At 38.3% G+C, this 12075-nt stretch overlaps 1 protein-coding gene across 1 annotated transcript in view; it reads right to left on the minus strand.

The window, feature by feature from the left end:
• Positions 1 to 1002: 1002 nt before the first annotated feature.
• LOC126448043 (venom carboxylesterase-6-like) overlaps positions 1003 to 12075 on the minus strand; it is a 199496-nt gene continuing 188423 nt past the window's right edge. Inside the window, exon 10 of the mRNA XM_050090994.1 lies at positions 1003 to 1421. Coding sequence (XP_049946951.1) covers positions 1217 to 1421 — 205 coding nt within the window. The 3' untranslated portion in view covers positions 1003 to 1216. The remainder of the gene's footprint in view (positions 1422 to 12075) is intronic.

Here is a 12075-nt window from a genome sequence, read left to right on the forward strand (position 1 = left end):
ACACAACTTCAGTCTACTAGGAAGTTTCATACCAGGTTGCACTTTGTCGCAGAGTGAAAAATTCATTCTCAGTATTACAGTCATATAAAGATGAACTCCAAAATGGAGTACAAATTTCATTTTGGAATGTAAATACAATTGTCTTTACAGAATGTAACTGTAACTGAGAAAGTATGAATTAAGATCCATCACTCAGAGATGACTGTCAAGAATACAGAAAGGATAAACTGCTACTCACCACATAGTTGAGTTACAGACAGGCTCATAGAAAAAGACTGTTGAACATATAGCCATTTGGACAAAAAAGTCCTTCTTCTGAAGTAGAAAACACACACACATTCCCACAAGCATAACTCACACGCACATGGCCACTGTCTCCCAGTACAGGGGCCTGTGTGTAACTCAGTGACTCTTCTGTATGGTGTGTAGTAATCTAACCCTTTTCATATAGCTGTTATCCGATTGTTAGATGAGTGACAATAAAAAGACACATTTGTGATGAGTACTGAAGTTAGATGCACTATTAATTTTCAGTACTTCCACGGACAATGACTATATTAACACATAAATTGTTTAGGGACTAACTCATGAATTACAGCCAAACATGAGTAATTTGAAATGCAGATGCTTCAATAAATAATAATGAAAACTTCTAAAAACTCAAGCATTCTCAATACCTTCACTAATAGGAATAGTGTCTTATTTATACCAAATACTGAGACATTAACACCACAAGCAATTTGCAAGGAGATTAAAAATATCCAAAATGTTAATGGCATACAATGTGTGAACTGGATAATCAAAATAAATAAACAGTAGCAATAAGCAGTGAAATACAACCATATTTGTGTTTCAAGTAGCCCAAAAATTCAAATATATACAGGGCAATATTCATAAAATTTACAATAAACATGTAAGTTTATTTGAAAAAAAAAATCTTCATAATATTCTACATAGACAGAAAAACATTTTTTTTCACACGTCTATAGTGTGTCAGCATCATAACCATATACTGTTTAATATTTACAAAAATAGACCTACTGATCTGAACAGGAGTTTTCCAGTTTCATGAAGTAGCCTGGCTAACACATTCTACATTTAGTGCTCTTCTTTGCAAACAAGATAATTCAGCTGTAGCTGCTAGGTGGAGATATTCAATTTACAATATCTGAGGACAGTTGATGATTACCACTGAACATTCACATAAATTTATCTATTAGAGTTCATCTATTTTGTGTTCTTTTTTGATCAGCATTTGTGGTTCCAAAATTCCTAAGGAATCCCAGAACTCTCGATTCCCAAGGTCATAACTTGTTGCTGCTGCAATGTCACTGTATCCAGAAATTTGCAGATAGTCAATATCCTTAGCATTTCCTCTCACAGCTGGCCAAGTGATGTTTCTCTTTTTTGATGCTGGATCCCTATAACATATACAATGAAAGAGATTTAGTAATATTATAACTTTTTTTTATAAAATGTTAACTAATTCTGGATCTTTCAGTGTCTAATAAAATATAGAGCTTAATAGACAGTGGTGGTAGTTGTAAGTTCCTATGGGACCAAACTGCTGAGATCATCAGCCTCAGCCTTACATACTACTTAATCTTGTTTAAACTAACTTATGTTCAGGATAAAACACACACCCATGCCCGAGGGAGGACTCGAACCTCTGACAGGGGATGCCGCGTGAACTGTGGCAAGGTGCCTGAGACCGTGTGGTTACCCTGCATGGCCCTGTGTAGTTACCCTGCATGGCCAGCTTAATAGAATTTTGTACAGTATAGAGTAGTTATTCAATTAATTAGCATTTACAGTTTCATTTCTTCATTCACAGCTGAAGTGCAGGTACATCTCTATGTGATCCATATTTGCCTAATTTAATCTCTATAGGCTTCTTTGGGGCTAAAGAATATCCATCGCTTCTGCCCAGAAAGATGGTTCTTGAAGATTTTTGAAGCAGGTTCTTATGAGATCTAGAGTGTCTTTCTTCAAGTGTCTGTCAGTTAAGATTTTTCAACAATTCTGTTACACCCTCAACTATTTGTAGCCTACATTTGCTTCACCTATACCTGAACCTATGTTATTGTTCTACTTTATGTCTCTACAAAGTTTTCTGGCCTAACAGTTATATGATATGACTGACTCTAGTGTCACTCAGTACTTTGTAGTCAAAGGAACACTATCTCAGGGCATACCTCATATTACTTCAGTGTCTGTAGCCAACTCTCCATGCGAGATAGCATGCAGCATCCTGACAGTCAGAAAATTTTTATGCTATTACAGAACTGGTAAGATAATCCATATAAACATAAAATGTGACTTGTAAGTACCTTCAGGGTTTCAGAAGATTACAGCATGAAAACATGAAGAAAAATGACAAATTTTAGTGGGTAAAGCATTTCTCTACATTTGGATAAGCAAAATGCATCATAATGTAGTTACAAAGTGCACCACTACCTCTTCACATCCCACGTGTCATATGTGACACACAGAACTGGTAATATTTTTCTGAAAACAGAGTCCATGTTAACACCAAAGAGACATAAGCCAATAGTAGTCCCACTTCTGAGAGCTATCACAACCAATCACAGCTACTTTCATCTCTCTGTGTTGTCAGTTATTGAAGTCAGATAATGTTTATCTACTATCTGCACAGGAAGAACAGCAAAACAATGTTGAAATTCTGTTAAGGGTGTGTTTTTATTCATGACCTAATTACCTTAAACCAGTGCTATTTTACTGTCACCAGACTGTTAATGTAATATTGGCCACTTGGAGCATTATAACAGAACTTCCCAAAATTGTGTTGCATGAGTTTCACATGTTTGTCGTATATGACACAGTGGATTTGTATCTCATGAAGAAGTTTGCTCACTTGCAAATATTCAGCAGTAATTTGTTATCAGGTCTGGCACTTTTCACTATTTTTGAATGATAATATGTGAAGTAGCTTTAATAATAACAATAAATATTAACAATAGTAATACTAAAAGAATAATTACTAGATGGAAGGTAAAATAAGAAAGTCAACAAGCAGTGCCAGAAGATGTAATACATGATGAGCTGGAGAAGCCATTTGATTTTCTTGAAATTCTATCACAACTTGATGTGTCAAGCAGTGATGAGGTTGACATGACCTTTGACCAACCTATTGACATAGGATCTGTAGTTTTGTCATCTCATGATGACTCATACATGATGGATCCATGATTACTTCTGCCAAATGAATGGAGTAATCCTTCTTGGTGCCACACAAGTGTGTTTGAACCCTTTCCACCTGCTCCAGATTTGAAGAAGCAGTTTGAGAAGGAAAAGATGATCAGCCACACAATTACTTTATAGAATACATCACAGCAGAGATTTTTGAATTGATCCCCACATGTACAAGCCAGATGTCATTCATGCATACTGGCAAATCATTAAATACAGCAGCTGAAGAAATAAAGGTATTTTTGGAGTATCTATTAAGATGTCACAACTTAAATTATGGAAAATCCAGGATGGAATGTAACAATATTATGAAAAGGTAGTTGCTACTCAGCATATAGCGGAGACACTGAGTCGCAGACAGGCACAACAATAAGAATGTTACAAAATAAGCTTTTGGCCAACAAGGCCTTTGTCAAAAATAGACAGCAGACACACACACACACACACACACACACACACACACACACACACACACACACACACACACACACACCCTTGCAATCACAACTCACACACATGTGAGACAGTCTCTGGCAACTGAAGCCAGACTACAAGCAGCAGCAGCAATGCATGATGGGAGAGACAACTGGATGGGTGTAAGGAGGAGGCAGGGGTGGTGTGGGAGAGGGATAGCAGGGTAGGGGTTGGGGATGGTGAAGTGCTGCTGGGGAGCATGCAAGGACGAGATGGAGACAGGGTAAGGTAGCTTGGTGCAGTTGGGAGGATAGACAGAGAGTGTGGGAAAGAGGGGGTAGTGGAAGAGTAGAGAAGTAAAAAGACTGGATGCATTGGTGGAATAAATGTCTGTGTAGTGCTGGAATGGGAACAGGGAAGGGGCTAGCTCAATGAGGGCAATTACTAATGAAGGTTGAAGCAAGGAGGGTTATGGGAATATAGGATATAGGCATTACCTACAAACAAATCCATGGTATGGCTATGCGCACCTGCATGGCACCATCCTATGCCAACCTATTCATGGGCCATCTAGAAGAATCTTTCCTAAACACCCAGAATCTTAAATCCCTCACCTGGTTCAGATTCACTGATGAGGTCTTTGTGACCTGGTTCAAGTGTGAGGACACCCTATCCACATTTCTCTAGAACCTCAACAGCTTCTCCCCCATTTGCTTCACCTGGTCCAACTCAACCCAGAGCTAGATGCTGAGTCCCACCTCAAAGATGGCTACATCAGTACCTCTGTCCATATCAAATCTACTAACCACAAGCAATACCTCCAATTCGACAGCGGCCACCCATTCCATACCAAGAAGTTCCTTCCATACAGCACAGCCACCTGTGGCCATCACATCTTCAGTGTCCACCGGTCCCTCTCCAAATATACTGAGGGTCTCACTGAGGCCTTTACAGACCATAGTTATCCTCCCAACCTTGTATAAAAACAAATCTCCTGTGCCTCATCTTTACAGTCACCCACCACTTCCCATAATCTCAACATCCAGCCACAGAGGAGCAGTCCCCTCATAACTCAGTAGCACCCAGGACAGAGAAACAAAGTAAGAGCATGTGGACTATCAGACCCCTAGATAACAGAACACAGATTGTCATTCTCAATGGTGAGAAGTCTTCTGAAGTAAGAGTGATTTCAGGTGTCCAACAGGGGAGTGCCATAGGACCGTTGATATTCACAATATATATAAATGGCCTTGTGGATAACATCGGAAGTTCACTAACGCTTTTTGCGGATGATGCTGTTGTATATCGAGAGGTTGTAACAATGGAAAATTGTACTGAAATGCAGAAGGATCTGCAACAAATTGACGCATGATGCAGGGAATGGCAATTGAATCTCAATGTAGACAAATGCAATGTGCCATGAATACATAGAAAGAAAGATCCTTTATCATTTAGCTACAATATAGCACGTCAGAAACTGGAAGCAGTTAATTCCATAAATTATCTGGGAGTAGGCATTAGAAGTGATTTAAAATGGAATGACCATATAAATTTAATCATCAGTAAAGCAGATGCCAGACTGAGATTCATTGGAAGAATTCTAAGGAAATGCAGTCCAAAAACAAAGGAAGTAGGTTAGAGTAAACTTGTTCACCCACTGCTTGAATACTGCTCACCAGTGTTGGATCCGTACCAGATAGGATTGATAGAAGAGATAGAGAAGATCCAACAGAGAGCAGCGCACTTCGTTACGGGATCATTTAGTATTCACAAAAGCATTATGGAGATGATAGATAAACTCCAGTGGAAGACTCTGCAAGAGAGATGTTCAGTAGCTTGATATGGGCTTTTGTTGAAGTTTCGAGAATGTACCTTCACTGAGGAGTCAAGCAGTATATTGCTCCCTCCTACGTATATCTCTCAAAGAGACCATGAGGATAAAATCAGAGAGATTAGAGCCCACACAGTGACATACCGACAATCTTTCTTTTCACGAACAATGCAAGACTGGAATAGAAGTGAGAACTGATACAGGTACTCAAGGTACCCTCCGCTACACACCGTCAGGGGGCTTGAGGAGTATGGATGTAGATGTAGAATGCGATCGCAACAAGCTTTTTTAATAAAGTATCAGATAAACCAAGATGCTGGTCTTTCCAGCACACAACTTCAAGATTTTTGTAGCAGTAGGCATGCGATCAAGAAATGTAAGAATACAGACTCAGATCATAGACTAGAAAACACAGTTACTCAATGCACCTTTTCTAGTAGTTGAAAGATCGTATTCTGGATCCTGACTTCATCTGTGAGAAGGACAAAAAATTGACTTTTCAACAGGCAAAGTTTTTTTACTGGTTGATGGAGCCAGAACTCAGACTGATTTGTTATGGATGGATGGTAGCCACAGACAATACTGCCAACATTTATGGATCAATTTTATTTTTGAACAACATCCCAGGACACAAAAGCTTCTGGTGCATTTTATTAAGGAACTTGGAGCCCCAACACTAGTATTGCAAAAGATATCAGAGCCAGAGAACTTTACCAACCAGCAAAAGCAACAGCTATTTGACCTCTTGACACAATATTCACAAGAGTTTGAGGAGAAACCTGAAATAAAATGAGTATATAAATGTCATCTGGAAGTTTTTCCATGTTAAACTTTCTGCCATATCTTCTATCCCTTTGTGTGTCTACAAAATAAAGCTGCAAACAAAGAAAGTATAGGAAAGTTCAAGTGGGACTAAACATAACCCTCTGCCAGTCCCTACTGTAGTCCACTCTCAGTGGGACTGAAGTCTAGAGGAAAGGCTTGACTTGTTCTCAGTGCCAAGGTCATATACAAAAATCATAGTACCCATGAGTACTCATACAGAAAACATCAAAGAGTCGATAAGAACATTTCATGGACTTTGATACCTCATAAGAATTGATCTAAAACATTTATATTGGCAGGTGCCTCTACAGCGTAATAGAGGAAGAGGAAGTATACCACCTTTCTGCAGGATACAGTTATCAAATCCAGGCTCAATGTTATTTCAGTAGGTTTATTTCTGCATTGGACTCAGTCCTAGGGGTGAACTGAGGAGCCAGTTGACCTTATTTGTAGCTAATTTACTGATCATGACCTGTCATGTGGAGAACATATTTCCATGTTAACCATGGTACTGAGAACATTCCTACAGGCTGGAATAACTACAAACCTGCAGAAGTCTCTGATGAAGCAAGCTGGGATAATTTTAATTCCCCTATTGTTTTGCCATCTGCCTCCCTTAAATTCGTTTTTCACTTTTTACAATTTACCATTAACATGCATGAATATAATTTGTATTTTCGTAAAGGAGAAAGGTTGGTCCTCAGTTCTAAAGGACTTAACACCAAATCTAAATTTGTGCTTAGTTTTATATATGTAATTGATTTTCTAATTTATTTTGACTATTCCTAGTTAGTATCTTTTGTTATAGGGTGAAATCAGTAATTGTTTTGTAACTTAAATCATATTGTTGACATAGAAACAAATATAAATTCTGTACTAATTATAAACATTTGGAAGACGAAATACTAATAATCTTAAAGTACATCGTTGGCTCTCTCACAGCATATACTTCTGAAAAGTCCCATCCTTTTGTTGGATTGCCTTACGGTGTTTATTCAGTCCTTGGCTAAAGCCATAATATCCTTCATAGGCGTAAGATGGGTAGACTGTCTACAACTGCCAAGTCGTAACTGTGACCAGTGCAGTGCACATAACAGGCTTTTGGTTGTACATCCAAAACTAAGCTTTTTAGTCCTTTGAACTTACCTCTCATATTTGAGGCACCATCATAGAAAAGCACTGTCCTCTTAAGTTATCCACTAACAAATCAAGACGAGCAGAAACGTCTTTTAAAATACTAAACAGAGTTTGTGATTCAGTGTTGGGAGTCTTGTATAAGCCAATAAAGTCTTCATTGATGATTAAGGAATCATTAACAGTAAGAATACAAAATGACACTTGTTTGTGAATCGAAGCATCACTTGTTTCGTCAACCATAATAGAAAACTGTTCAGTCTTCTTGATTGAAGCCAATACCTTTCTCAACACAGACTTTCCTAGTAGATCAATGATATTTTTGAATATTGTGGGACATCCACTTATACTCGAACGCCCTAACCAGTCTTTAAACTCAGGTATGTCATTGTTTTGGAGTTCCAACAATTGAAAAAAAATTGAGTTTACATCTTCATGCCCTCTAATTGCTAGTCCTTGTCGGCATAGAAATTGAATGGTAGTAAAAATTGTCTCAAGAGCTAAATGGCCTTTATTCATATCGCTATCTAACTGTTCATTCAATTGGGAGACCACACTTCAGTTAGTGATAGAATTTAGTTTCAGAACATCTTGTTTATGTGTAAACATATTTTCATGAAGCCAGAATTTTTCCAAAGCCTTTCTCCAGTTAGAAAACCCTTCCGTAAGTAAATGCATCTACTCTTTTTGAAGAAAATTGTAATAGATTTTTAGCATCTGCCTCTTTAAAGTTTTGCAAAAATTTTTTTGGTAGATGCTTCATATTCTAGCCATGTGTATTTGATCAACCAAGACTTCTGAAATGATCTTCCTTTACCGGATTGTCCAGGTTTTGGCTGTGAATGGTTCTCACCTGAAGAAGACGAAGCAATTGATGACACAATAATTGTTGGAGGTTGACTTGTGGTATCATCGACTTCCAGGAGCACCTATTTGGTAACAGATTTATCCATTGCAAACTTAATTCATAATACACTAAGAGACTAAAATAAACAAATAAAATATAGTTTTATAAAATAGTCCACTAGACACTAAAGTCAGAACACTAAAGGCATTTGCAGCATGCACTGAACGAAACTATCCACACTGAATGACTGTGACAGCAGGATGGGATTTATATAGCTGTGGTGTCACAATGTCTCGAAGTATCAAGGCGACATGAGGTGGAGGGTTCCAGGCGCTTCTGCTCCAGTCCTTTTGATGTTGCTGCGGCCACAGCGTTGGCCGGCCGGAACCAGACTTTACCCAACAGCCCGAACACCAGGACAAATCCCTAGGGGGGCCACAGCACCGGAACATTATCATGATTCACAACACTCATTTCCAGTTAACCTGCCTACTACCATAATAATTATTTGTTTTAACTCGTTACTGAATGTATTTTAAAAGGTAACTATCATCAAATAAGGAAAATAAAAAAATTCCAACATGATTTTGTGATTTTACAAAGAATAATGTAACTAATAATTTTTTTAAACTATTGGGGGGGGGGGGCCTCCACACACACACACACACACACACACACACACACACACACACGCACGAAAAAAAAAAAGAATTTTTGAGGGGGCTTTGGTTCCCTCAGGCCCCATGGCATCGGTGCTTGTGTTTGTATACCCACAACCTATGAATCCAAGCTTACATGATATTCACATTATGCATGGGGGCCACTTTGGTGTAATTAAATATGTTAATAAACTATGTACCTACAACTATTTTCTGGACCTTTGTAGAAAGATACAGAGAACCTTGAAAACCTGCACCCTATGTCAAGAGGCCAAGCCTGATAATTGAGATATCAGAGGTCTTTTACAAGCTGTAGTACCAGATAAGCCATCAGGAAACATATCCGTGGATGTCTGTGATGTACTAACAATAGCGTGTGGAGGATGTGCATATGTTGTGGCATTCTATGACGTATTCACTAAATGTCTGAAGCTATATCTAATCAAAACTTCCACAAGTCCACCAATGCTGAACAGACCACTCAATGATTATATTTAGTGTGGGCAAGTCATGTGCTCTGCTCTGATAATGCAACACATTTTATGTTACCCACAGAGAAACACTTTGGGGCAGGACCAGATGACCCAAATATTGACTTTATGATATCACCCACAGATCAGCCCAGTCAGAAGGATGTTTCACAAACTAAAATAATTCATGAGAACTTATTGTCACAATCAGCAAATATTATGGATCAGTTATATTAAACCATCTGAGGGAATAGTGAACCTCCTAGCTCATTAATCAACACATTACACTTCATCTGAGTTAATACCTCACAGGAGAGAGCATAATGGGTGGTTTGATAAAATTCCAAGGATACCCAAAGATGAACATCAGCGGGAAGAGAAAATCAGAAAAATGCTGGTAAATCTGATAGATGAAGTGGTCAGAAGAAAGTATTATTATGCCAAAAGGATTGTTAGCATACAAAGATGTCAAGTAAGTGAGAAAGTGCTATTGAAAACTCATCCATACTCATTGCTCTTGAATAAGAGAAACAGGAATTTGGGACTGTTGTACATTAGATCATTTGAGATTCTTGTAATTCCAAATCTCAATGTTTGGTTACTAGGGTACCCAGACAGTCATAGAATTAAAGGACACTTTCCACATTGAAGAAAAAAAAGTATTATTCTTGATGGAAATAGAGTACATTATTGTGTACCATAATATCAGTTACATATATGATCCTGTACCCATTATCAATCAAGAAACAAAGGAATTGTGACACGCAGCTGCTAGTGGGCACTGATTTACATTAATGGGGAAAGTGGAAAATTTGTGCCAGACCAGGTCTTGAACAGGGGTCTCCTACTTACCAGGCAGGTGATCTGACCACTGAGCCATCCTGACACAGTGCTCAATGCAAATGCATGGACTACCCTAGCATGCTTTCCATCAGACCAAATTATCAACTTATACGCACACTACTGATGTAGTGAACCTGTCCATTATCCTCATTACTTGCAGAATTTCACTGATTCCTGTAACAGTTCAAGAGTGGTGTGCACTAGCACTGAAGGGATCACTGGGCAGTCTTATCTTAATTATATGGGAGGTGTCTGTCCTTTCACACATGTCTGAAAGGAACACCATTTTCATCTTGCAGCCATTATCAATCAAGTCTTATGACATGTAGCTGCTAGTGGACATTGATTTATGTTAACAAGGAAAGATGGAAATTAGTGCTGGACCATGATTCAAATCTGGATCTCCTGCTTACTAGGCAGATGCTCTGACCAATGAGCCATCTGGACCCAGTGGTCATCACAACTGCACTGACTACCCTAGCACACCTCCCATCAGACCCAAATTCTCCACTTATCTTTGCCCTACTTATGTAGTGTCCCAGATCATTATCCTCATTCCTCATAGCATTTCACTGACTCCTATAAGAGTTAAAGAGTGGTGTGCATCTGCACTGAAGGGGTCATTGGCCAGTCTCATCTTAATTATATATGTGGTGTATATTCTTTTGGACATGTTTGTTTATTCAGTGATTCTACAGTATATCGAGGGGCTGCTGGCCAGAGTGGCAGAGCGGTTCTAGGCACTACAGTCTGGAACCGCGAGACCGCTACGGTCGCAGGTTCGAATTCTGTCTCAGGCATTGATGTTTGTGATGTCCTTAGGTTAGTTAGGTTTAAGTAGTTCTAAGTTCTAGGGGACTGATGACCTCAGAAGTTAAGTCCCATAGTGCTCAGAGCCATTTGAACCATTTTTGAGGGGCTCTATCATGCTGAATAACATATTTAGGTGTGACAAGTATCTCTTCAAGTAGGAATAGTAACTTGATTTACTTAACAAAGTCATCTTTCCACTAGATTAGTAACCAATTTTCAATGTCAAGGTAATGTCAAACCGCTACAATAAAATTTACTTAATTCTGTAGTTGACATTTTGTTATGAGTCTTAATTAGTTCTGTTCCATAATTGCTATTATGGAGAACAACTTTGAGGGTTCTGGAACATGTCAAGGTATAAATTATCCAAGAAAACATGTCAAAACTAATTGCATTTGCTGTATTAACACTTAACTACAAACTCTTATAACATAAGGTGTGTCAAATCTTTCATGTGAAAATTATACAGACTGTAGAGGAGCCCAAAACCAAATATTTTAAGATAAAGAACCAATGGCTGGAAATGAATATTTAAAGTGGTTGTGAGGTCTTGAATGAGCTACACATATGAAGCACCCATCTGCAATCTGGCTACATTTAAAAAAAAAAAAAAAAACATCTATCTGCAATGTGCGCACAGAGAGTAGTTTTCCAGTCTTCACAGTTCATGACTGGACATCAAAGTTGAAGCACTACTCAAAACAGAATCTCACAGACATGTATTTAATGAATGGTATATCATGATGTAGTGTTCAGTAAACTGAACAAATGTACAGAGAATTGTTTCACAGAAGGTGTCATCCCAATCAAAAGAAATTCTTCACTGATGTTAGAAATGTATGATAAACAGTGTCATTCAAAACGCTAAGATATGACGTAGTTCTCAAACAATAATTGTCATGTAGTAAATTTGAGGAGATGGTCAAAGAAATAATATTCATCAATGAGCAACTATAAATTTACCTTGTTCTTAGAAGAAAACAGAGTGGAGACACTGGTGGAACAGCAATAGCCTGCTAGTATAAACAA

This window comes from Schistocerca serialis, chromosome 1 (genome assembly GCF_023864345.2).
Source record: "Schistocerca serialis cubense isolate TAMUIC-IGC-003099 chromosome 1, iqSchSeri2.2, whole genome shotgun sequence".
In the NCBI taxonomy this organism is placed as follows: domain Eukaryota; kingdom Metazoa; phylum Arthropoda; class Insecta; order Orthoptera; family Acrididae; genus Schistocerca; species Schistocerca serialis.